At 45.1% G+C, this 25,794-nt stretch overlaps 1 protein-coding gene across 11 annotated transcripts in view; it reads right to left on the reverse strand.

Annotated features, from left to right (window-relative positions):
• tnrc18 (trinucleotide repeat containing 18) overlaps positions 1-25,794 on the reverse strand; it is a 194,729-nt gene that overhangs the window by 57,838 nt on the left and 111,097 nt on the right. For 10 of the 11 annotated variants that reach the window (XM_038819344.1, XM_038819339.1, XM_038819334.1 and 7 more), the window contains 10 exons: positions 24,165-24,311; positions 23,000-23,178; positions 20,334-20,748; positions 18,128-19,087; positions 15,228-15,424; positions 11,144-11,280; positions 10,551-10,679; positions 9,916-10,090; positions 2,758-3,133; positions 287-592 (listed from right to left, as the gene is read on the reverse strand). In XM_038819344.1, coding sequence (XP_038675272.1) covers positions 287-592; positions 2,758-3,133; positions 9,916-10,090; positions 10,551-10,679; positions 11,144-11,280; positions 15,228-15,424; positions 18,128-19,087; positions 20,334-20,748; positions 23,000-23,178; positions 24,165-24,311 — 3,021 coding nt within the window. The remainder of the gene's footprint in view (positions 1-286; positions 593-2,757; positions 3,134-9,915; positions 10,091-10,550; positions 10,680-11,143; positions 11,281-15,227; positions 15,425-18,127; positions 19,088-20,333; positions 20,749-22,999; positions 23,179-24,164; positions 24,312-25,794) is intronic. The other variant, XM_038819342.1, reaches the window with a different exon arrangement.

A 25,794-nucleotide genomic window follows, 5' to 3' on the forward strand; every position in this document is an offset into this window, starting at 1 on the left:
TTCAGCACCACAATGCAGTACAAATATTGGGAAAACACACACACACACACATAGTATTCAATTTACATTTCCAGTGGTTCATTGCAGCCGCTCAAGAGGCCAATCCCAAGGGGGGGGGGGGTGGGGGAAAAGAACTTGGGAATTAGCCAATTAGACATAGGCTCCAAAAGAGCCAATATTTAATCCATCACAGTTATAAAAGAGCAGCCTACACCTGCCAAATTCCAGGTGGTCACTACTTTGCACCATCATATTCTCGCAACACCTGAGGTTTACTTCTATTAACCTTGATTGAATGAGTCCTCCGAACTGTCACTGAAAGATGATCCAGGCACAGCTCCCTCCAGCAGCATAGCAAAGTGCTTGAGATTTTTCTTATCTGTCGCCCGTTGTGATCGCATAGTTCCAGTGGCAGACGCTAGTCTTTTGGCCTGCTTTGTGCCCAGCGAAGCCTTGCTTTTCTTTGATAATATGCCATAGAGAGCAGGCGCCTTCTGTTTGGAGGCTGATCGCTCGGACATACTGGAGGTGGACTGCAGTGGCCATTCATCCTTTACCAGCTCCTCCTCATCCTCATCCTCTGTGTCAGTATCTGCAGTGGTAAAGGTAGCACTCAGTGTCACTGCTCAAAGCTTCAGCATTACCACAGTATTGTGAAAAGAAACATAAAAGTCAAAGTGACCAGGCTTCCTTAAGATGCCAAATGTCTGAAAACGGAGTTGCAGATGGTTGAGATGCCAATGGTTTTCCAGCTAATGCAACATTATTGGGTATAATTTGTTAAAATTCTATTCTGTTTTCCAATCCCTCTGTGGCCTCAACACTCCCTACCTCTGTAATTGCATCTATAACCTTCTGAGTTACCTGTGCTCCACTAATTCTGGTCTCTTCCGCATCACTGATTCACGTTATTCAATCATTGGCAGTCATGCTCTCTGCTGCCTAAGTTGAGTTTTGGAACTCTCTCTGAAAGCACACCCTTTTCTCAAACTCTCTCTCCTCTATAAAGCCGCACCTTGAAACTTGCTTCACTGACCAAGTTTTTGACCATTTGTCTTAAAATTCCGTCGGGGTAGATGGCTTGTCAACCTTCCTGTGAAGCACCTTCGGATGTTTTACTACATTAAAGATGCTAAATAAATGCAAGTTGTTGTTGTACACTGGGTAGATTATACAGTAGTAGTCGAGTCTGATGGTATGGTCATTTTTCTATACATGCAAGGTATATCTTTTAGCACCCACCTTGCTTTTCTCTGTTAACTTGTTTAAGAATTAAGAACTAGAAATGAGAATTACACACTTAAAACTTTGAAAACTGTTTGCTACTAGCTAAGCCTATCAATTAGCTTTGACTAATGAAAAGCATGACAACAGATAATTCACGTTCCTTTCACCCATTTTTTATGTTCTCCTTTCGCAGTGGGGGCTGGGTATGGTTACACTTGTGTCGGTCGTCATCCGACGCCTGACCTCAAAAAACATCACTGGACCAGTGAGCCTCACCAAGCTATTCCACCAGGGGCTCAGTCCTCGGCAAGGCATCCACACATGCACTATTTTCCGCAGACATCACCAGAGAACCATCAGAAGTGGGGCTCCGGGTTGACATGACCCATCCTCCCCAGCAGTGGGAAGCTAAAGGGAAAGGTTAGCCTCTCTCCGCCTAACCCACTGAGATCATCACAAGCCAAAGAGGGGGGCAATCAGACCTGCAAGCCTGGCTGGCTCTCTCCCACATTGGGTAATGTATTCACTCACTAAAGGCACCAGGTCAATCAAACTGGGCTACGCAGGATTCATGATAATTCACTTTAACCAACCTTGTTAAGCTAAGTTACCATATTGAGACCTTCTCAAGTAACAGACAATTCAATAAGATGCAATATAAAATTCAAGGCATAATAAAGTGCAGCATCCATATCTTTCTCTTAATGTCCGCACAATTTTGGTGAATTATTTGGCAATCAAAATTTTAACATCAGATCATTGGACAATAAACCCCAACAAATGTTCCAAAACAGCCGAACAAGGTGGCAGCTCATATCAGTGGCACACTGTAAGTATAAGATATACTTAGACAAAGGTAATGCTCTCCTGAGGGTTGGGGTGGATTTTTAAGCTGTCAATCAGCCATCTTGGAAACGATCTGATTTTCCAATCCCAGCAATTTTAGAGGAATTGAAAGTCAGGAAGCCCCTTTAAGGGCTGGCTGATCCTCAACAGCAGCTTTACTGTTGGAGCAATGAGCTGTAAATTGACCGCCTTGTTTAGTCAAAAGTGGGGGTGAGAGGGAACTTTTGTCTGTAGCTGACCACAGTCATACCAAACCTTAGAATGACACCATTGGCTGCCGGAAGTGGAAAGTATTTCATTTCTCCACATTGACATCCATCGCCTTGACAATCAAACACAAACAAACAAAAAATCACCAAAAACTTATCAACAATATAATTATTTATGGAATTGACTTAAAGCAGAGGCAGTTGACAGGATACATTTTACACCACAAGCTCCCACCTTCCAACCTCATCTGAGAATCAGTAAACACGGACTGGTAGGAAGTGACATGGAGGACTTCAATTAAACATGTAGGCTACTTTCCTCTGGATTAGTAAGGCTTTTAATTTTTTTGACTGTGTGTTTCCACATCCAGTAATCAAATCCATTTCAGATAATAACAGGCTTTATTTTGAATAGTTTTTACTCGGGGGTAATGCAAGAAATATACTTCAATTAATTTGAAAAAGTTGAACTTACTGTAGGAGTAACTGCTGACCTCTGATCTTGCTGGAGAATTGGATGCCTTCAGCCTACCCTTCAATTTTGAACTTGAGTCCAACTTCCTGCCTTTGGCTGCCATTTTGTTTTTACTTTCTTTGGAAGAAAGCATACCCGGTGAGCTACTGATGCCTTTATGCAGTGCCTTCCTTCCATCCTTCCCCAGAAAGTCCTTACGAGAGCTCAGGTACCTGCAGTTGTCCATAATGCTGCATTTTTGTTTCCCCGTCGAACCATCTGCAAACTTAAAGGGTGACTTTAATTTAGTTAGCGAGAGGGTTTGGTGCAGCTTGGTCGCTAGCTGATCCTGTTCACTGAGTTTCCTCTTCTTCTTGAACTTAATCTGGCCATGGCTCTGTTGGGTTTAAAGTAACAGAAGGTTAGGATTTAGAGTCATTCCAACACAAACACCATCCTCAGTATCAGTGGACGCAGATGTACTTGCGGAAGATGCAGAACATCTGTAAATGGGATTACCAACCTCCTACATGCAGCCAATTGGTTGCTCGGGACTTTGGAGTACCAACGACTGACCTCATGGACTTGTGGGATAAGAATTTTGTGTTGATCCTTGATCTTAACTGTTTCACTATGGGGAGACTAAAGAAGCTGGGATTGTTCTTCTTAGAGCAAAGAAGGTTGAGGGGAAATTTAATAGAGGTGCTCAAAAAGTATGAAGAGGTTTTGATTGAGTAAATAAAAAGGGATATGCTGCCTCACGGCGCCGAGGTCCCAGGTTCAATCCCGTCTCTGGGTCACTGTCTGTGTGGAGTTTGCACATTCTCCCCGTATTTGCGTGGGTTTTGCACCCACAACCCAAAGATGTGCAGGGTAGGTGGATTGGCCATGCTAAATTGCCCTTAATTGGAAAAAATGAATTGGGCACTCTAAATTTATTTTTTAAAAGGATATAAAAAGTGGTTAGCACTGCTGCCTCATGGTGCCGAGGACCCGGGTTCGATCTGGGCCTCGGATCATCGTCTGTGTGGAGTTTGCACATTCTCCCCGTGTCTGCATGGGTCTCACCCCCACAACCTGAAGATGTGCAAGGTAGGTGGATTGGCCATGCTAAATTGCCTGTTAATTGGAAAAAATATATATATAGAGGGATATTGAAAGGTTAGGTTAGAAGGCAAAACTTGGCAGGTTTTTTTTATTCATTCATGGGCTATGGGCCTTACTGGCTGGGTCAGCACTTACTGCCCATTCCTGAGAGCATTTAAGAGACATCCACATTGCTGTGGATCTGGGGTCACTTACAGGCCAGACCAGATAAGGATGACATATTTCCTTCCCTAAAGAACATTAGTGAACCAGATGGGGTTTTCCAACAAGCGACAATGGTTTCATGATCATCATTAGGCTTTTAATTCCAGATGTTTATGAATTAAAATTTTACCATCTGTGATGGTGGGCTTGGAACCTGGGTCCCCAGAGCATTACCCTGGGCCTCTGGATCACTATTCCAGTGACAATACCACTACCTCCCCCATTATGGAATATAATGTAGGAAAATGGGACGTTTTGTACTTTTCGTAGGATGAATAAAGGAGATGAATATTATTTGAATGGAGAAAGACTGCAGAAAGCTGCAAAACAGAGAGATTTGAGGATTCTCATGTATAAATCATAAAAAGCTAACCTGCAAGTTCAGCAGGTAATTGGGAAGGCAAATGGAATGTTGGCCTTTAGTTCAAAGGGAATAGTTTATAAAAATAAGGAAGTCTTGATAAAAGTATACAAGGCACTAGTGAGACCACACTTGGAATACTGTGAACAGTTCTGGTCCCCTTATCTAAGGAAAAATATACTGGCATTGGAGGCAATCCAGGGAAGATTCCCTAGGTTGATCCCAAGTATGGAGAGATTTTCTTATGAGGTGAGGTTGACTATATTGGGCCTGTACTCATTGGAGTTTAGAAGAATGAGAGGTGAATGTATTGAGACATATAGGATTCTCAGTGGGCTTGACAGAGTAGATGCTGATAAGATGTTTCCTCTTGCGGGAGAGTCTAGGACCAGAGGGAACAATCAAGGAATATGGGGTCGCCCCTTTAGACAGAGATGTGGACAGTAAATCTGTGGAATTCTTTACCGCAGAGAGCTATTGGGGCTGGGTCATTCCATATGTTCAAGGCTGCGTTAGACAGATTTTTTATCAGAAAGGGAATCAAGGGTTTTGGGATTAAGGTGGGAAAGTGGAGACGAAGATTATGTCAGATCAGCCAAGATCTCATTGAATGGCAGAGCAGACCTGATGAGCTGAGTGGCCTGCTACTGCTTTAATTTCATATGGTCTAAACTGTTGGCATTCGATTTCTTCAGGGTGTAAAAGGGCACATGAGGAGATTCAAAGTTTACTATGTTTATTGTTTGACACGAGAGGAACACTTGTGAAATCCAACCTTTACATGTTGCAATATGTGTATACGCTTATGAATGGACTTGCATAACACAGCATCACCTTGCTTTTAGCAGAGGTTTGGAATAATAAAGTACCCAAATAATCTACACATTGTGCAGTTGCTAAAAGCTTTGCTCTTGATGCAATTAGGTTTCAACTGAGATACGACCAATATAATGCATCAGTAGATAACATGCTCTAGCCCCTGAGGTAGTGGGGTGTTGATTCCACTCCTACTCTAGAGATGTGAAGACATTCTTTAGGGAGTGCTGCACTTGTTGGAGGTGCAACCTTTTGGATGAGATGTCAAGTATTCATCTGTATTCATATGTGGACACAAAAGACTCCAACTGCTATTTCAGGAAGATCAGGGTGGCTTTCCAAGTGCCCTGCTCAAGACTTAAGTCCCAAACAACAGATAGCTGGACATTTATTTTATTGTTATATGTGGGACTTTGTTGTGCACAAATTGGCTGCCAGATTTCCTACATTCAAACAGTGACTACACATCAGAAGTACCTTGTTGGCTGTAGAACACTTTGGAATGTTCTGAAGTCATGAAGGGTGCTATCTGTACACTTCACTTGATTACATTAGGAAGGGATTTTAACGGCAGAGTATTCCCTTTCATTTTCATTGGTGCAGGAGTAGACCATACAGCTCATTGAGCCTGCTCCACCATTCAATACGATCATGGTTGATCTTTGGCTTCAACTTCACTTTTCCACCCGCTCCCCATATTCCCCGATTGCCTGAGCGGCCAAATATCTGTCCATCTCAGCCTTAAATGTATTCACCAATGGAGCATCCACAACCCTCTGGGGTAGAGAATTCCAGAGATTTACAACTCTTTCCTCAACACATTCCTAAATAATTGGCCCCTTATCCTGAGATTATGTGCCCTTGTTTTAGATTCCCCAACCGGGGGAAACAACCTCTCAGTATCTCCCCTGTCAAACCCCTTCATAATCTTGAATATTTCAATTAGGTCACCTCTCATTCTTCTCGGAGTATAGACCCAATTTGCTCAGCCTCTCATCATAGAACAAGGCTATCAGCTCAAGGACCAATCTGGTGAACCTTTGCCTCCAATGCCTTCCTGAAATATAATGTGGAGATACCGGCGTTGGACTGGGGTTAGCACAGTAAGAAGTCTTATAGCACCAGGTTAAAGTCCAACAGGTTTGTTTCAAATCACTAGCTTTCGGAGCACTGCTCCTTCCTCAGGTGAATTAAGAGGTAGGTTCCAGAAACATATCTATAGACAAAGTCAAAGATGCAAGATAATGCTTTGAATGTGAGCATTTGCAGGTAATTAAGTCTTTACAGATCCAGAGTTAAGGGTAACCCCAGGTTAAATATAGTTCCTTAATATAGTAAGAAGTCTTACAACACCAGGTTAAAGTCCAACCTGGTTTTGTAAGACTTCTTACCATGCTCACCCCAGTCCAACGCCGGCATCTCCACATCATTCCTTAAATATGAAGACCTAAACTGTACACAGTATTCCAGGTGTGGTCTCACAAATGCCCTCTATATTGTAGCAAGACTTTTTTTATTCTCACAATCCCACCCCCTTGCAAAATAGGCAAATATGCCATTTGCTTTCCTGATTGCTTGGTGCACCTACCTGCCTGTTATGTTTTTGTGTTCCTTGTATGAGTACACCCAAATCCCCGTGAACATTTATAAGTTTCACACCTTTTGGGAAAATATTCTGCTTTTCTGAAAGCTCACACTTTCCCACATTATACTCCATATGCCCACCTTGTTGCTCACTCACTTAACCTTAATACCTTTGCAGGCACTATCCACCTAGTTTTGTACTGACAGAAATGTAACTATATCACTCTCTGTTTCTTCATCTATATCATATCCAAGCATTGATCCTTGCATTACTTCAGCCTGCTACCAATTTGAAAATGCTCCATTTAACCCTACTCTCTGCTTCTTGTCTGTTAACCAATCCACTATCCCTGCTAATATATCACCTCTACTCATGAAACTTATCTTGTGTATCAATTTGTTGTGTGGCACCTTAGCGAATGTCTTATGGAAATCCAGGTATATTACATCTACTGTTCCCCTTATCTACCCGACTAGTTACATCCTCGAAAACCCGAATAAATTTGTCAAACAGGATTTCCATTTCATAAAACCATGTTGACTTGTTCTAATCATACTATGCTTTTCTAAGTGCATTGTTAAGAGTTCCGTAATAATGTCCATGTGGAGTTTGCACATTCTCCCCGTAGTTGCGTGGGTTTCGCCCCCACAACCCAAAGATGTGCAAGTTAGGTGGACTGGCCTCGATAAATTGCCCCTTAATTGGAAAAATGAATTGGGTACTCTAAATTTATTTTAAAAAAAGATTTCCGTAATAATAGATTCCAGCACTTTCCCAATGACTGATGGCAGGCTAACTGGGCCCGCAGTTCACTTTTTGTTTTCTCCAGGGCTTCTCACAGTAACTTCATTTGAAGCGTCCTTGTGACAATAAGTGATTTTCATTTCATTTTCTTGGATAGTGGTGTCATATTTTATAAATTCCAATCTGCTTTTGAACCCTAGGGTGGAGGCCATGAGGTCCTGGGGATTTGTTGGATTTTAGTCTCATATCCCTGCTGATATTAATTACTTCAATTTAGCCAGTCTTAATAGTGCCTTCGTTACCCTCTATTCCCGGGATGTAACATGTGCATTTCTTCCTGGGAATTTTGGATTACAGTGGATCAATGTCCACTTTTACTTGTAAATATGTCCAATCAGAATAATGGAAAGTGACTAATGCTGCTTTTACACCTGCCCGTTGACTGTCTGTAATTACATACACTTGAAGAAAACCACTACTCTTAAATATTTCCACATTCCCTGGAAGTGAATAGTTAATAGAATGGAAAAAGTATCCACTCACCAAAACAAGGCAGGGACATTGATTCAGTTTGTTATTGCTAACATAGTCATAAACACATCCTTTATACTCATATTCACCATTTTACTACACATACCAAAGGAACAAACCGCAATCATTGGAAATGCATCGACTGGTATTTTGGGGTTTTTTTTCCCTCCTTTTAAAAAATAATTACAATTAAGGGGCAATTTAGTATGGCCATTCCACCTAGCCTGCACATCTTTGTGTTATGGGGGTGAGATCCACGCAGACACGGGGAGAATGTGCAAACTCCACAAGTGACCCGGGCCGGAATTGAACCCGGGTCCTCGGCGCCGTGACGCAATCAACAGGTATTTTTATACATGGAAGAAACGGCATTCTAAAGAACGTAGCAAATTAGCAAAAAAAAGAGAAAGTTTCATTAACTGACAGTGTACTCGTTCAAGCAATCCCACTTGTGTGACCTTACTGACCAGTACAGGCTTTCTATTCTGAGCAAATCACGTTGGGGTGTGAGAGGCAGCCTGATACAGAAATCACTACTAATCACCTATAATCCTAAACGTGACAAAATACATTATCTGTGCAATTATATTTCTTCTTATTGCTCTTGGCTTTATCTGCTGAAGCTGATTGAGGCAATCTGGAGGGCAGACATTTCAATGGTTGTTTTATCATTGGTTAATGATTGAAATGGCCGACATATATTTAGCTGCCCCTTATACATTGCCTTAAAAAAAGGAAAAATCAAGAGGCCAATTTGGTAATGTCTGTATACATTGTCACCTCAAGTTAAAATTACCCCCTTTGAGTAGAAACATATCCTTTGGCATGATGTGGGCAACATGGTAGCACAAGTGGATAGCACTGTGGCTTCACAGCGCCAGGGTCCCAGGCTCGATTCCCCGCTGGGTCACTGTCTATGCGGAGTCTGCACATTCTCCCCGTGTCTGCGTGGGTTTCCTCCGGGTGCTCCGGTTTCCTCCCATAGTCCAAAGATGTGCAGGTTAAGTGGATTGGCCATGCTAAATTGCCCTTAGTGTCCAAAAAAAGGTGAGACGGGGTTATTGGGTTACGGGGATAGGGTGGAAGTGAGGGCTTAAGTGGGTCGGTGCAGACTCGATGGGCCGAATGGCCTCCTTCTGCACTGTATGTTCTATGTTCAGGTCACTGAAGTAATGAATAGGAATGATGAATTATGGTGAGATTAATAATGTCAATGGGGCAACGCCAGTTTGAGGCCAGGTTTGTGTTGTGTGTGGTCCCCTGATCTGATGTTCTTAATAAAATATATTTCTGAAAATACATGGTTGACAAGAGTCTCCCATTTTCTGTCTGGGCCTACATTCAAAGTGATCCCACCAAACCACACACTCCCAACTAATTGAGTTTGAGAGATCTACAGATAATTTAGTAATTTTAATAACCATATGCATTCAGCAGTACTGTTAGCCAAGCCACACACAGGAAATGAACAGGATTTATGAAATATTATAATAGTTGGTTTGCGAGACTGTGAAAGAGCTCAGCAACAGTTAATCAGACTTTTAAAAATAAATTTAGAGTGGCCAATTCTTTTTTTTTCCATTTGAGGGGCAAATTGCATGACCAATCCACCTACCCTGAACATCTTTGGGTTGTAGGGGTGAGACCCATGCAAACACGGGGAGAATGTGCAAACTCCACACAGGGCGATGTGATTGAACCCAGATCCTCAGCGCAATGAGGCAGTAGTGTTAACCACTGCACCACTAGCCCTACAGTTAATCAGACTTAAAGACAGGTCAGCAGGTCAACCAAAGACATTTCTGAAGAAGCCTCAATTCCATTGACTCACATCATGTGAAAAGCTGGAGGATGCATCTTGTTCATCCCACATTCGACTTCTGCCTTTCACTTTCAGGCTCACGCTTTCCACCTCATCATCTTCATCTTGGTTTAGTGTCCTCATTTTCTTTCTGGTCCCCTCGATCATCTCCATCTCATCCAATAGCAAGAAACCTTTCCCGTTCCTGGTGATTGAAAGGCAGGAGTCAAAATCCAGACTGAGTGCACACCATAAAATTGTGGAAAGGAAAGAATCTTCCAGAGCTGGCACGCCATTTAATAGAGGATAGAAACAAAGCAAACCTGAGCAGAGAGGTGCACCTTTCGCAGACTGGTCCTGAATTCCCTAAGACTCAAACAGTTGGTTAAGTGCTGGCTTCCAGCTTGCTTCCCTACCTTGCTTGGTCCCTCCCTCTATACCAGGCTGACAATTTTCTCATCAGAAGGTGGGTTGATAGCTAGAAGTGACGAATTGCTGTGAAAAGGTGTTGGGTGTTTGATGTATATGTGGCGGCATTGTGGGGAGGGTGGGGGGTATAGGCTGCATCTCCTGGCCTGCATTGGCTGCCTGGTGCTCATTCCGATAACACAGGCCAAGTCGCAGCTAATCAATGATGAACCATTTCTCTTCACGCATTAACTTACTTCCCACTCTTGCTGTCACTTCGCCCTCTATCAACATGCGGTGACGGAGTGCTTGAGCCATGCTTTCTCTTTCGCGGCCTTCCAGGTCCTCTCCGTGACAAACTCCTACTTTTCTCATCCCGTTTTTCTCTACGAAGATACAATATGATTATTTAAATGTGATTTAGCAACTAAACTTGTTAGTAGTAGAGAATTTCTGATAGGCCTGGCCTTAATTAGGTGCATCAATGTAAGCCCTATCCCCACTTACACGTTGTAAGTTAACTTTCCTAATGGGGCTCTTGTTGGGCCTTTGCCCAGAGCAGGTCGACTGAGCTAACATGATTTTGACAGTGTGAACTTGCACCTTAATTATTGTTTCAGGGAGGATGGTTTACGGTTGGGGTGTGGGGTGTTTTTGCTATGCATTTGTCAATATGCAGCTCTCTTTTATGATGATTGAGTTGCAGTCGCTAATGGTGGCAAGAGACTCTGAGGGTCCCAGATTTATCTCCTCTCTGTGAAGATTTCAGTCACTGAACAGAATGGCTGTACCAGCTTGCCTCGGATTTTCAGGCCGTTCACTGGCTTGTCTTTGAGGCCATGTCACTTACTCTGAGTCCCTCCTCTTCTGGAGTTTGGCTAGTTCCCGTTGCTTCTCCTTGTATCTCCTCTGTAGTTCTGCCAGCTTCATCCTGTAATCCAACTCCATGGTGCCCATTCCCTCAATGGCAGATTTAATGGAGAACATCTACATTTGAAAGCACACTGTGTCAGAGACAGTCTTGAAAGAAGCTAGCAGGAAATAACTGTTTGAAGTGGAATTAATTTACATTGGGCGAGGTTCTCCATTTGGGAGACCACGCGCACGATCTTCCCAAAAGGGAACAAAGACCTCTAGCGAGTGTATTCAGCCGCATGTTTCCTGGCATTCGCAGCGCCGAGAAACATGTGACTATTCAATGCTACTCGTGTTGAATAAGGCCGAGGCCGCACAAAGACCCTTTTATTTACAATGGAGAATTCCGCTCGCCGCAACTCCCCATTGTAGCGAGAGATCGGGACGCCATTTTTAAATCCGAGGCCCACAAAAAAAACCCTGATCTCCCCCAGCCCGAACACAACACTTACCTCCTCCCCCCCCCCCCCCCCCCCCGAATATACACAGTGGGCAACCCCAGCCCATCCGCACGTGTGTAAAACATGCCATCTTGGCACCTTGGTGGTGCCAACCTGACAGTGCCACCGTGGCACCAGCAATGCCAGGGCACCACCCTGCCCAACGGGCATTCAGCTACAGGCTTTCAATCCCCTTAGTGGCCATCAAAAGTGCCGTTCCATCTGGTCTCCGTTTGTGAGGACCAGTACCAAACGGCGCTCGCCCGTGGTCCCCGGGTGAAGGGATTGAATCCCAAAGCCTCAGGTACCTTACTGCCTCGCTCTAATATGTGGGCAGGATTCTCCTTGCAACAGGGTTACGTTGAATCTCGTGAGACATTGCGAGCCGCCTGCATCCCGGTGGTGGGGTCTCCCGGCTTTCACCGGCCACGCTGCGCCGCGGTGAAATGCTTTTCCCGCAGAGCACGGCCAGATGATCATGCCCGTTGTTTTCCTGCTGGAGCTCAATTGCAACTGATTTGCATTCCCAGGAAGTGATTCCCAATCCGTGGCCGTGTAAATTTATGCATGGTGAAGATTGCGAAGGATTCCCGAGGGTATCCCGCTATCGAGCCGCCATTTTGAGCAGGCAGCCCGATAGCAAGGTTCCGCGGCTGGCTATCCCCCACATTGTACTTCATCCCCTCACCCCTGGATTTTCCTGGTTCCCCTCCCACTTCCCCCAAGCACGGGGGTGACCTGACCTGCCCCCCCCCCCCCCCGCAAAAGAACCCTTAAATAAAGAAGCCACCCAGAGAACCCTTAAATAAGGAATTTCCCCCCGAGACACCCTAAATAAGGAGACCCCTTAAATAAAGAGGCGCCCGCCAGAACCCCAGAAAAGAGATTCCTGTCAGACAGCCCTCCAGTTCCAGAAAAGAGACACTTGTCTGGAAGCTAGAGAGACAGTGAATATAAATACTGTTGTAACACTCACCTGGACATACACCTGCTGGCATAGACACAGGGAAGCACTGTGCATCAATTCCTGGAAAGCGAAGCCAGTCAGCTGTGTTTAAACCGTTCAGATCCTTGAGCTGAAAGCCATTCATTCATTTCTCTTGCTAGGCTGTGATTGACAGCTTCCATACAAACACACTGTCAGCCTTGCTTCATCCATCTTGCTTCAAGGATGAGTAACCCTGAAGTGCCCTAACCACAATGTTTATTAACATCAACCACTTCAAAGAGAGTTAAGTGCTGTCAATTTTGAGCTGGTCACTTCAAAAATCACTCAAGGGTGATGGGGGATGATTGCAAAGCACGTAACACTCTTTGACATGGTTGATGTTTATAAACATTGTGATTAGAGTGCTTCAGAATTATTCAACCATGAAGGAAGATGAATGAAGCAAAGCTGAAAGCTGTGTGTGTGTGGAAGTTGTCCATCACAGCACAGTAATGAAAATTAATGAATGGCTTGCAGCTCAAAGATTTCAGGAGTTTAAACACAGCTGACTGGTTTCTCTTTCCAGGAATTGACATGTGGTGTTTCCCGTGTCTGAGTCAGCAGATATGTTGTACAGTTGAGTGTTGCACAGTCATTATTTTCACTACCTCTGTCTGAGCCACTCTCTATCTTTCAGACAGGGGTCTCTTTTCTGGGGGGCCTACTGACAGGGGTCCCTTTTCCAGGGGGCCTCCTGGCAGGGGTCTCTTTTCTGGGGGTCTGTGGGGGTCTCTTTATTTAGGCAGTCTTGGTTGGGGGTTCTCTTTCTTTAGGGGTCTCTGGGAAGAGTATTTTTATTTCGGGGTCTCTGGGGGGGGGGCTCAGGGTACGGGGTGGTGATGGTGCGCAGACGTGGTGTGGGCAGGTCTTTCATTGTGGGATATGGAGGTGTGGCCCTCAAATAGACTTTGAAGGCAACTTCCTTCAGGCGTCACCCCATTGGCCCACTGCGAGGACCATCATCTCGGGGCCACATTTGTCCAAACCTGTAGTAACCCTCGCCCACTTGATACCTGGACTAGAGAACCAGAGAATCACACGAGCCTTAAGAATATGGTGCCCGGCCCATTTATGATGCTGCGGGCCCCCTCGATCCCGCTGCCAGTGGCAAGACTGGAGCATCGTAAACGGGTCGGCGCCGCGCGGGATTCTCCGCCTCGCCGGGAACTCTGCTACTGGCGGAGCAAGGCAAAGAATTTCGGCCATTGTCTTCACAGATTAACAGTGGGATAATTTAAACTTCTCTCCCAATCAAACCCTTTCAGTGTGTAATTACGTCAACGATTCATATCCATGTTGGCAGTGCACAGTTTGTAGTTTCAAAATGCTACAACCATCGGTTTAATTTGCAGGTGGACTCCTCTATCTATCCCCACCAGATAGTAATAACTTCCAGTAAATATTACAAAGACTAGTAATATAAAATCTGATCCTTTCATGAAAATACAAAAGTTATGTAGTGTACATGCACATTGTTGTTTTATGTAATTTAGATAAATATAAACCCAAAAAGCACCCTCTATTTACCAGTAGAAACATCAAAATTGAATAAATTGAATGTCCCCTTGTATTATTAACCTGCAATATTTAAATAAAACATTTTCATTCATGTAAGCTCTGTGCTTCTGCCTGTGGTACCTGGTTTTGGGAGTAAAGGTGGGGGGGGGGGTGTTTTCCAGTTGATCGGAGGCTCCCGGGTGGTCAGCCTCCAGGATGGCACCTTAGCACTGGGGTCACCTGGGCGCCTTTACACTGCCAGCCTGGCATCATGACTCCCCCCCTATGGGTGAGTTAGAGTGTCATGAAGTCGAGAGATCACGACACCATTTAAAAATGTGGTCTCGATCTCTTGCTTCACTGAGTAGCTCCATTCGCTGGAGTTCCTCAGTGCAGGAAATGACACTGAGTGCAGCCTCGGGGTGGTGGGACGTTACCCACCGGGGCATGAAAAAAGAGTGCAGTTCGATAGTGGGGTCGTTCCTGGCGCCTGCCCAGAACGGACACTATTTTTCTTTAGTTAGATCGCCACCGTGCGGCACGGTGGTGCAGTGGTTAGCACTGCTGCCTCACGGTGCTGAGGACAAGAGCTCGATCCTGGCCTGGGTCACTGACCATGTGGAATTTGCACATTCTCCCCATGTTTGCGTGGGTCTCACCCCACAACCTAAAGGTGTGCATCGTAGGTGAATTGGTCACGCTAAATTGCCCTTTAATTGGAAAAAAATAATTCGGTACTTTAAATTTATTATTAAAAAAGTTAGATCGCACCCCACATCACTATTTCAAAGAGGATTTGACGTGGCAAATACTGATCCCTCAACCGACAAATGAAATAGATTATCTGGACATGGTCACATTGCTGTTGGAGGGATCTTGCTGTGTGCAAAGTGGCAACTGTGTTTCCTATGTTGAAACAATTTTGCAGTCTATACCTCAAATCAAGTTTTCATTGGCCGTGTCACAAGTTGTGAAACATGCTCTATAACTGCAAGCCTTTCTTTCTCTCTATAATCTTGGAAGGACAATGCTGGTGTTTTTAAATCGACAGTAACCTAACACAGCTCTTTGTCTTTAATTTTAAATTCACTCACGGGTTCATCCTTCTTCTGCATCCAGCTGTATCTTTTATTTGGATTTAGCTCACGAGGAAGCCTGATGATTACCGGTCCGCTCTTTGTATCCTCAAGAGCTTCAGTGTTCGTGGAAGGTATGGAATCCATCATCAGCATTTGGGTGCTGGCAACCAGGAGACTTTCCAAATCCAGGTGGGCCCCTCCTCCTTCCAACCCTTCAAAATAAATGGGAGCTTTGCTTTTAACAGGTTTCTTCTTCCCTTATTATAATCTCATTATATATATATATATTTTTTAATACACATGCCTCTCATTTATTTTTTAGTCAGTATGATTGTGCAATGGTTATATTCCTGGACATGTAATCTAGAGGTCTGGGCTGATAGTTCAGAGACTGAAAGTTGAAATTCTATTGTGGCAGTTTGTGAATTTGGATTAAGTTTAAAAGTAATCTTTAAATTAATAGCCGGTGCAGAATGAGTACAAAGATACCATGGGGCTGTTAAATCACTATTAAAGGAAACAACTGATTGTGCTCTCCTTAACTGATTAGACCTATATGTGACTCTAGACTCACAGCAATAAGGCTTGTTAGGTGAATTGGACATTCTGAATTCTCCCTCAGTGTACCCGAACAGGCGCTGGAGTGTGGCGACTAGGGGATTTTAACAGTAACGTCATTGCTGTGTTAATGTAAGCCTACTTATTATTCTAAAGAAACGTTAACTGTACACTTGACAAAAGTAAACAGCTCCATGGGGCCACAACCATGATTTTAAGAGTGTGTGACCATACATCAACTATTGGAAATTTATTTGAAAGAGCTCCTTTGATACTCCAATTTAAAAACCTGTTTCCTAGCATCTCACGAGGTATGAAATCAGTGAAAGGACATTTAGATGGAAGAGAGGGGACGGAATTTTCCAGCCGTTCCTGCCAGCAAGATCCTCTGGTCCTGCCGACAACGAGCCCTCTCTGTCGCCAGGGTGCGAAGAGCGGGAAAACCCATTGACAGGAGCGAGACTGGAAGATCCTGCCGCTAGACAATGGTGGGCCCCCTCTGTCGCTGCGAGGTGAGGGTGGAAACCCCCCCTCCCCCCCCACAAAAATGTTTATTTGAAGTAAGAATATTGAAGCTTACTCATCTCCAAATGATGGTGGGAGCAATAAAATGTGAAAGAACAATGCACAATTTTTTTTCAAAGAACTGGCCTCTCACTTTGACTGCTGATTTGAAATCCTGGAATATTAAACCCTAAGCCTCACGACAATGGCGGAGTCTGCGGGTTTGCCTCCTCTACACCAGTAATACTGTTCTGGGATGGTGGTGACTTGCCAAAATGCAACTGACAAAACGAAAAGACATTGCATCAATGAGCCTGATCAAAACAACAGAAAAGGCTGCTGTGTTTACCTGGCAATAAGCATCCGTTCATAGGAAGTCACACATGCCTTTATTCATTTACTTCCTGGGTAAAAATGGCACCAAACATTCCACAAGGAAACCTGTGGTAGAATGTTTACTGTTGAAGATCTGCAGAAAGGCCGCAGTTGGCTTCAAACCGTTGCAACAACAACTTGATGGCCAAACTGTTGTGGTATTGAATGGGTGGATGGAAAAAAAAGTTTCCATTTATGTTTCCTTTGGCACATTTTTATGCTAATTAATTCTGGCAATAGATTCCCTTTCCAACTTTTGGCACTCTTTGTCAGATCAAGGAGTCCTGGATGAGGTACAGCAATAGCCAGATGTGATGAACAGCTCCCTTACTGGGAATAGAGTGCTTTCAACACCAACCCAATGGCGCCTCTACTCAGTGTAATGGTTCTACCTTGTGGTTTCTCTCCCTTTGCCAATTGAGGCTCATGAGAGGAGACCGAATACAGGATAATCTCAGCTGAGATTGGTCTTTCAGATTTCCCTGAGGATGTTTGTGGCCAATGCAAAGGCAGAAGCCATTCAATCTAGGATTCAATCATTCACGTAGATTTTAACTGACATCACTTAGTTATATGGAAATTAAGTCAAATGTAAACATTTCTCGCTCAACAGATTAGATCACATTTTATGTTGCAGGATGGAAATTACTCTTATGTGTAGAATAGTTTTGATTGCAAGTGGCTTCTGGTCGTAAAACGGTTGACCTTAAATGGAGTCCTTTGTATTTCTGTTGCAAGGTTCTGGGTTGCATAATTTTCAGTTGGAGTTCTGATTTTAGTAAGTGGATTTTCAAAGCTTTTAATATTTGGATTCTAGAGTCCAGTAGCAGAGGCATCTCCCAACTTTACGGATTGTAAGAGATTGTGTGCAGTGCGAGTTTAGGCAGTTTTCAATTTGACACTAAGGCCGGATTCTCCGGCCTCCCAGCGGCATCTTACTCTGCGGCGGGAGGTGGTGCCCCATTAGCTGGTGGCGGGATTCACTGCTCCCACCACTGTCAATGGGAATTTCCAGTGAAGCCACTCCATGCTGCTGGGTAATCCGTGGGTGGGGGTATGCTGCGATGGAGCAAGAGAATCCCGCCGCCTGTGGCTGGCCAGAGAATTGCAGCCTAAATAGTTTATTGTACCCGAGGAAAAGATCCTGAATGGTTGGTTTGACAAATGCAATGACCACATTACCGCAATGGTGGAAGTGCAGAGAGGTGTCCACTGAAGTCAGCACTAAGTCAATTCTAGGATTTGCTGGCTCCGCCAATTTACTGCGGGACCAGCCAACCCAGCAGCAGGTAGGGCTAGAAAACATCGGCCAATGTTGTTGAGTCAAAGTGGAGGGATGCTTAAGCTGCATTTAGTTGTTCTCTGCCTGTCAAGAGTGCTAAATAAGTGCCCGATGCTAACATCCCCGGGTACCTGGATGAGTGGAAATTCCCTGGGGACAGGGATAGAAGACGTGTCGGGAATCAAAGCTTACTTACGTTTATTGATCTCACTTGATCTACGTCGTTTCAGTTCAAGTTCAGCGATTTCACTCAGTAGAGCAATGCCAATAAGAGAAGAACTGTCAGCCACACTGAAGTCAGAAGGTATTGTGAGAACACTAGACATAGTTGGCTCAACTGGTAAGGAGCATGCCTGGGGAAGCTCGACGGCAGCCACCAGCGCATTCATTCCGGCCATAGGATCATCTAGTTTTATTTCTGGTGCTTGATTATCAGGGATCTGAAAACACAACAATTCCCTTTTCAGCTCAAATGGCTCCAAAATGGGCGCTGTTGTATCTGAAGGTGCGGAGCGTAATGCATCTTCAACGGTGCTCTCAATGTCCGCCTGCTCAGTTTTAAAATAATAATCATTATGTTCTGGCAATTCCTCTACTTTTGAACTATCCACTTCCAAATGTGTCAGAGTGCTTTGATAGTCACCATGTGGAGAGCTGGCCTGCACTTGTTGCAGCTCAGCTTTGGCCTCCACCTCCGGAGTGTGAGCTATTGTCTGGTAAGGTGATTGACAACTTTGGTGGTCTTCATGGCTCTGTAAATTAGCTGAGGCTTTATGTTCTGTGGTTAGGTCGGCTGGCTCATTGTTCATCTCTGTGACAAATGGCATGGGCTTGCTTTGAACCTTGAGATGTCGATCGCACAGGGTCTTGCTGTCCTCGAGATCAATCAGATCCTCACATTGCACTTTGATCTCAATTGGCTCAGCAGCGATGCTGGGGCGTAGATCCTCTTGCACTGCTGGGGGATGCAAGTGTATTGGCTTGACATCAGGTGAGGACGGAGCAATAGAAGAGGACATGGGCTCGGAGGACTCTCGTAGTGGTACATCCGGTGCCAAACCATCAGCATCAGATGCAGCAGTAGGATGCAGGAGGTAGGGGTAATGGCTGCCAAAAGATGTTGGGAGGGACCGATATGAATATCCTTGAGGAATTTCTGTAAAATACAAAAACAAACAAGAGTTATCTTCCACCAAAATGGGCAATAAATGTTGGCCTAGTCAGCGATTCCCATATCCCATGAATGAATAAAAACAATTCACATAAGCACTGGTTTCCCTAATGAAAGAGCGGAAAACACAGGTGGACTGCATCCCACCCAAAGTTCACATTTTATATATGCACAATATAAGTACACTTTACATCCTAAAGCTGATTACAACATCTTACTGATCTTATTTAGAAATCCATTCACTAACATTTTGCAAACAAATGAGTGACCTGATAAGAAAAGGTTCATCTTAAAACACTTTCTCATATTTTAATTTGGAACATTCCTCGTGTCAGACAGAACCAAATGTGAGTGGCAGTCACATCTGGTTCCCATGATGACCAATGACAAAGCCTAATGCCGCAAAAATAATTTGGAGCCTTAGCAAATAGGAACGGCAACAACCTTTTTGATGTATGTATTCAAATGGAGGCTCAGAAGTGAAGAACAGGGCGGTAGATATGTATTGGACAATGATATTGACATTAGCTTCACAAGGAGCTACGCACGGCTGTCCAGGCCAGTTGGTCATAATAGAATCCCTACAGTGCTAAAGGAGGCCATTCAGCCCATCACGTCTGCACCGACTCTCCAGGAAAGCACCCCACCCAGGCTCACTCCCCCATCCCATCCCCACAATCCCACCTAACCTGCACATCTCTGGATACAAAGGACAATTTTAGCATGGCCGATGCACCAGCCTGCACACTTCTTTGGACTGTGGGAGGAAACCGGAGCACCCAGAGGAAACCCATGCAGGCATGGAGGAGAACGTGCAAACTCCACACAGTCACCCAAAGCCGGAATTGAACCAGGGCCCTTGGAGCTGTGAGGCAGCAGTGTTAACCACTGTGCCACCACCTTCTGATAACAACCCAATCAGACAAAGGCATGGGCATCTGACCGTGCAAACACCACTCATGGGAAGAAAGCTGGCTCAACATTAGTGAGGAGATCAGTCTCCAGCAGAAGCAAGGTCAGGCATGGCATGGATGCCAATATGTCCCTGGCCAGAATGGTTTGAAACTTGTAGAGACCGCGCAGTACTTGATCCAGTACATGGTCTGACTGATATCCACTGTTTGGAGGGGACCTGTTCAGCTTAAGATTTCCTCACCTCCATTCAGCAGTCAAATATTTCACTGGCACGGCACATGATGGCAAATCTTGTCAATGAAATGTAACTCCTTACCAGGAAACAAGGTCTGAAAAGGAGTGGAGGCATCTTTCTCCAAGCATTTCTTCTCAGACTCTTCGGATACTTCCACTTTCTGGGGCAGAGCTGGGGCCGGAGGGGGTGAACCATGTGGAGGACTGGGCGGATGGGATGCTGGTGATGGTGAATGATAACCTCGTGGGGGCAATGGATCCCCCACCTCAGCTCTCACGTCAGGCTTCAGTTTTAATCTGGGAGATGAGGTATGCGATGAAGGAGGTGGGGTGCCTGTCTTGTGAAAGGATGTGGATGGCGCTGGAGAATGGGATGAGTGCCTCTTCTGTAATATCCCTGAAGAGGAGGCCACGTGCCCGTGTTTGCTTCCCTCAGAGCTTCTCTTGCATACTTTATCTTCCATCTCATTTCTTTGCTCGTTCGCTTTCAGCCTTTCCTGGTGTAAAAATGAAATGGCGACACATGTAGTGAACATTGTTTTTCCCCCAGCATCCAACCATTCTTACTGCTAAATAAAGAGCAATGGGGAGCATACTATATGTTTTGAAAAAATAAATTTAGAGTACCCAATTCATTTTTTTGTTCAATTAAGGGGCAGTTTAATGTGGCCAATCCACCTACCCTGCACATCTTTGGGTTGTGGGGGCGAAACCCACGCAAACACGGGGAGAATGTGCAAACTCCACACGGACAGTGACCCAGAGCCGGGATCAAACCTAGGACCTCGGCGCCGTGAGGCTGCAATGCTAACCCACTGCGCCACCGTGCTGCCCTATACAAAGTGTTTTTAATGGATCCATCTATTTTGGAGCAGGGCTGGAAAACAGGTGAAGGATTACCGAACCAAATTCTACAATAACATAATTTACAAGAGCTCAACAACAACTATACCCGATGCTGCAGATGCTACAGGGGGGACTTTCCTGGGCTAGTGCCCGGAACTGCCCGTATTGAGAATAGGATAATGGGCAGGTGGGTCAGAGTTTATTTCTCTAACGGAACCCTCCTTGTTATGTGGCATTTTCCATGTCCAGATAGTTTCTGGTTCGGAAGTGCCAGGTAAGGGATATTTGCCAATTGGCAGCCTATTGGTACCAATACTCTCAACAAATTCCAACCTGCGCCATATCAATGCGTAAACTGAAATGACACAGGGAAGGTGCTGTGGTTTAAAGATATTAATAACAAAAACAGCACCAAATGTAAACTAGATCCTAAAGATCCCTGCGATGATTTTGTTGCTATAACTAAAACATGTTTATGGAGAGTTACACAAAGGTGTGCTGCCCCTATCAGCTGTCAGCATTAGCTCAGTGGTTAGCACCTCCAATTCAGAGGCAGAAAGTCAGGAGGTTCAAGTTCCATTCCAGGGACTTGAGCTTAAAATCTAGGCTGACAATCCAGTGCAGTGCTGAGGGAGTGCTGCACTGTCAGAGGTACTATCCTTCAGGTTACAACTGAGGCCTATCAGCCTTCTCAAGTGAATGTAAGAAGATACTACACTACTATCAAAGGAGGTTAGGAGTGCTCGCTGATGTCACAGGCTATGGTTAAAAGGTAAAGTCGCCAAGGTCCCAGGTGACCATAGGCTGCTTTCCCCTTTGAGGGGGAGAGCTGACTGGTGATGATTTAACCTGAGGGTCATCACACCTCAGCTGAGGGGCAAAGTTGAGAAAGCGGAGCCTTCATGAATATTTATCACTTATACAGATTACATGGGTTCGTCACATTTTATATGAAGGAATTATTGCCCACAAAGGGTGCAATTTAACAAAAAACAAACTGAGTCCAACGACCCGCTATCTAATGGCACTGTTTTTTGGGAGGCCTCAGTGGGGAACGCCCCTCTGAGGCCAGACTCAGTCGCATCCCCTGCACTGAGGAACTCTGCTCGTGAGTTCAAGAAGAGATTAAGCGCCATTTTAAAATGGCCCCCCAATCTCCTGACAACTGGGGAAATGGCAGGCTTCCAGTCCGAAGCCCTGCCCACCCTAGTGAAAAATCGCTTCTACATGAGGGGGGGGGGGGGGGAGGGGGGGGGGGGGGAGAACCAGTAGGGAAGTAGTAGCGCTAATGTGCACCTGGCAGCGGTGAAGTTAAAATGCTCGCCATGAAAGGTCACTTCGTCAAACATCATGCCTCACTGGCTATCGACAACTTGCATTTATATAGCACCTTTAATGCAGCAAAAACGTCCCAAGGTGCTTCACAAGAATGTTATTGAACAGTATGTGACACCGGGTCTCCTGTTCAAGGAGCATCTTAAAGGAGAAAAGAGAAACAGAGAGGCTAGAAGGGGAATTTCAGAGCTTGGCTACTTGTCTTGGTGATTTGAATCAGTTATACCTCAACCCCTTGTAGCTAACAATAAAATCTCTAGCTCAGCTCACTAGATTCACCTGTTAGCTTTCTTGACTCCTCTCCAAATCTTGTTCAATGTTGGGGGACTTTTGGAGAAAAGGTTGAATCTGTCAACCTAAACTTCCCTCCTGCTCTGAGACTTCATCCCCTTTGACGTTGACCAATCAACAAGGTGACACTTTATCTCCTCTGACTGTGCATGTGGGAAGTGACTTGTGTACAGGACCGGGCAGCGGGGAGACAATCTGTGCTCTCCTGTTCGCAAGCAACCTGCTAGCGCAGCTAACCTGATGGCTAAGGAGTGAGGGATGATGGAGTGAACTTACCACGAGCTGTGCATTGCGTTGGATTTCCATGGCGTGGGCTGCCTGTTGCTGCAGCATGTAGAGCTCGTGCTGTCGGAGGAGCTGCTGGTGTGACAGTAACTGGAGCTGGTGAGCGTGCTGGAGGGAGCTTCCCGTCGGAGGGTACATTGAAGGCCACAGAGGCCGCTCCATTATCTCTGCTGCAAGGAAATGCACATAGAGATCACAATCAGGACCAGAAACGAAAAGCTACACAAATTGTGTCTATTCAAGACTTTCAGATTCTTCAACTATAAGAGAGTCAAGTCGTGGGGAACAGGCAGGAGAGTGGAATTGAGGCCAAGGTCAGGTCAGCCATGATCGTACTGAATGGGAGGCAAGGCTCGAGGGGTCGAATGGACTATCTGCTCCTAGTTCTTATGTTCATATCGGCAGCACAAACTAAAGCAAAGTGAGAAGCTATTAAATACCTCAGCAATTCAGCTATCAAAGTCCCTCCCAAGCTGGGTAGTTGGCCATTAGATAACAGACAGGTGGACAGAACCCTCCCGAAATGGACATCGGATAACTAGGAGCTCTTCATTGGCATGGGGATCATCAAGTGTGCCTCCTATCCACACCCCATACTCCACCAAATGGTCCTCATACAAGGTGCTAAGCTTCAGCGGCTGATGTTGGCCTCCCTCCAATCTGATCACGGTGGACACCGAGGCATTAGCTAAACCGATCCATATTCTTAGCCTTGGTCTTCAGATGGCACATTCGGCCTACAGCAATGTGACATAATCGGGACTGGCCAGCATCAACTGTTACTGTATTAATCGGGTGCCATTTTAAGACTGTTTTTGAATACAGGGCCTCGCCCTCGAGAAAGAATTTTAACATTCCAGGTTAATTAATTTTTTAAAATAAATTTAGAGTACCCAATTCACTTTTTTCTAATTAAGGGGCAATTTAGTGTGGCCAATCCACCTAGCCTGCACATCTTTGGGTTGTGGGGGCGAAACCCATGCAAACACGGGGAGAATGTGCAAACTCCACATGGACAGTGACCCAGAGCCAGGATTAAATCTGCGACCTCAGCGCCGTGAGACAGCAGTGCTAACCACTGCGCCACCATGCTGCCCTAATTCCAGTTTAATTCATGCGTACACAGGCCGGCCTGACCCTTTCTCTTCCAACATACCAAAGTGCGGTATATGTTCTGTCGGGATTATGACCAGCTGGCCAGACTGTGGGTCTCTCGCAAACTGGTATGTGGATGGGATTGAGCTGGGTATGCTGGGGTGAAATCCTGGTGACATTCCTTGGTGTAAAGATGGATGAGTCATACCTGCAGGAAACAACAGAACAAATTGGACGTGAAGACAGTCTGAAATAATCCTGCGTCATTACACTTCCTAAATATAAATTATAATGAAGTAACACTTGTTCAAAGTGCAAACTAAATGCAATAATGAAAAAGTGCGAAACAAGTATTCTGATTCATTCGGAGTTCAATACAGGCTCAGATAGAAAGATTAAATAAGGTCACAGTCTGCCTGGTGACTGTGTCTTTCATTAGCAATTGGATTGTGCACAATAATGACCAGTTCAACATTAAATGGGAGAAGAGCCACTGGCCATTTCACTGAACTGCAAGGTGGTTTGGGTTCAATTCCTGCTCTGTGGTGTAAGCTGAGGAGCACTTTATGTGCCTCCAAACCTGGGGCAGGTAAATCCATCAAGCATTCACTTGTGTGAACGCTGCATTAGAAGAGGACTGGGCCATCTTTTCTGCCTGCGACACCATTGATCCCCCGGAGATCTTTCCCCTCGAGTTGGAAAGCTCTTCCCCCCTGTGACTTTCTAATAATACTTACCCGCCCCAGAGTGCTTCCATGGTGCCTGACCGGCCTGAGCAGTGCCTGCCTCTTCCGGCGGGGCTGCCAACACTTCAGAGCTGCCAGCGCTCCGATTTGGTCAATTAGGAGGGCTTCTCCGGGAATATTCCCAAGCTGTGCCAGTGCAGGCTCAGGACCCCCAGGCGCCTGGGTCCAAGAGTCCGTAGTAAAATTCAGCCCCAACTTAAAACAATGCACGGAAATATCTGAGCGAGGTGGGTGAACGTTACATATTTGTTTTTATAGTTAGAGTATCCAATTATTTTTTTTACAATGAAGGGGCAATTTAGTGTGGCCAATCCACTTACCTGCACATCTTTGGGTTGTGGGGGTGAAGCCCACGCAAACACGGGGAGAATGTGCAAGTGAACATGACATATTTAACAATCAGGTCCATGCTGGTATCCTCACCAATGTCATTACCATAAAATAAACCGCCTCAAACAGATGGCGAGAAAGATCAAGAACCATCATTCTGTTGAAGTAAGGCAGGTCACATTGGCAACAAATACAGGGTCTGAACTTCAGCTGCTTTCAGTAGATACATTCACTTGCACCATTTTCTTAGTCTTAACCCCTTCATTTGCGGGTGCAGTGTACGTATCTGCACATCCACAGGAAGTTATTGATCATCGGGCCATCTTACCAGGGTACGCCTTGACTTTGTGTAAAATGGGTGATAGTGAGCTAGCCCATTTTTATCTCCATTCGAAGGAGAGATGTGATACGAACCTGCTGACCCGCTCAGCCACCTCACACCGAGTCACAATAGGCCAAACAGGAATCTCTCTTGGAAAGAGATGGCTGAGGCTGTGACCTGGCGGACGCATTAAAAATTATGATGGGTTTCAATTCCATTTGGGGGGGGGGGGGGGGGGGGGGGGGTGCAGATTTCAGGTCATAAACATATGATAGTCATGAATAAATCCAATA

This window comes from Scyliorhinus canicula, chromosome 15, assembly GCF_902713615.1.
Source record: "Scyliorhinus canicula chromosome 15, sScyCan1.1, whole genome shotgun sequence".
NCBI lineage: Eukaryota > Metazoa > Chordata > Chondrichthyes > Carcharhiniformes > Scyliorhinidae > Scyliorhinus > Scyliorhinus canicula.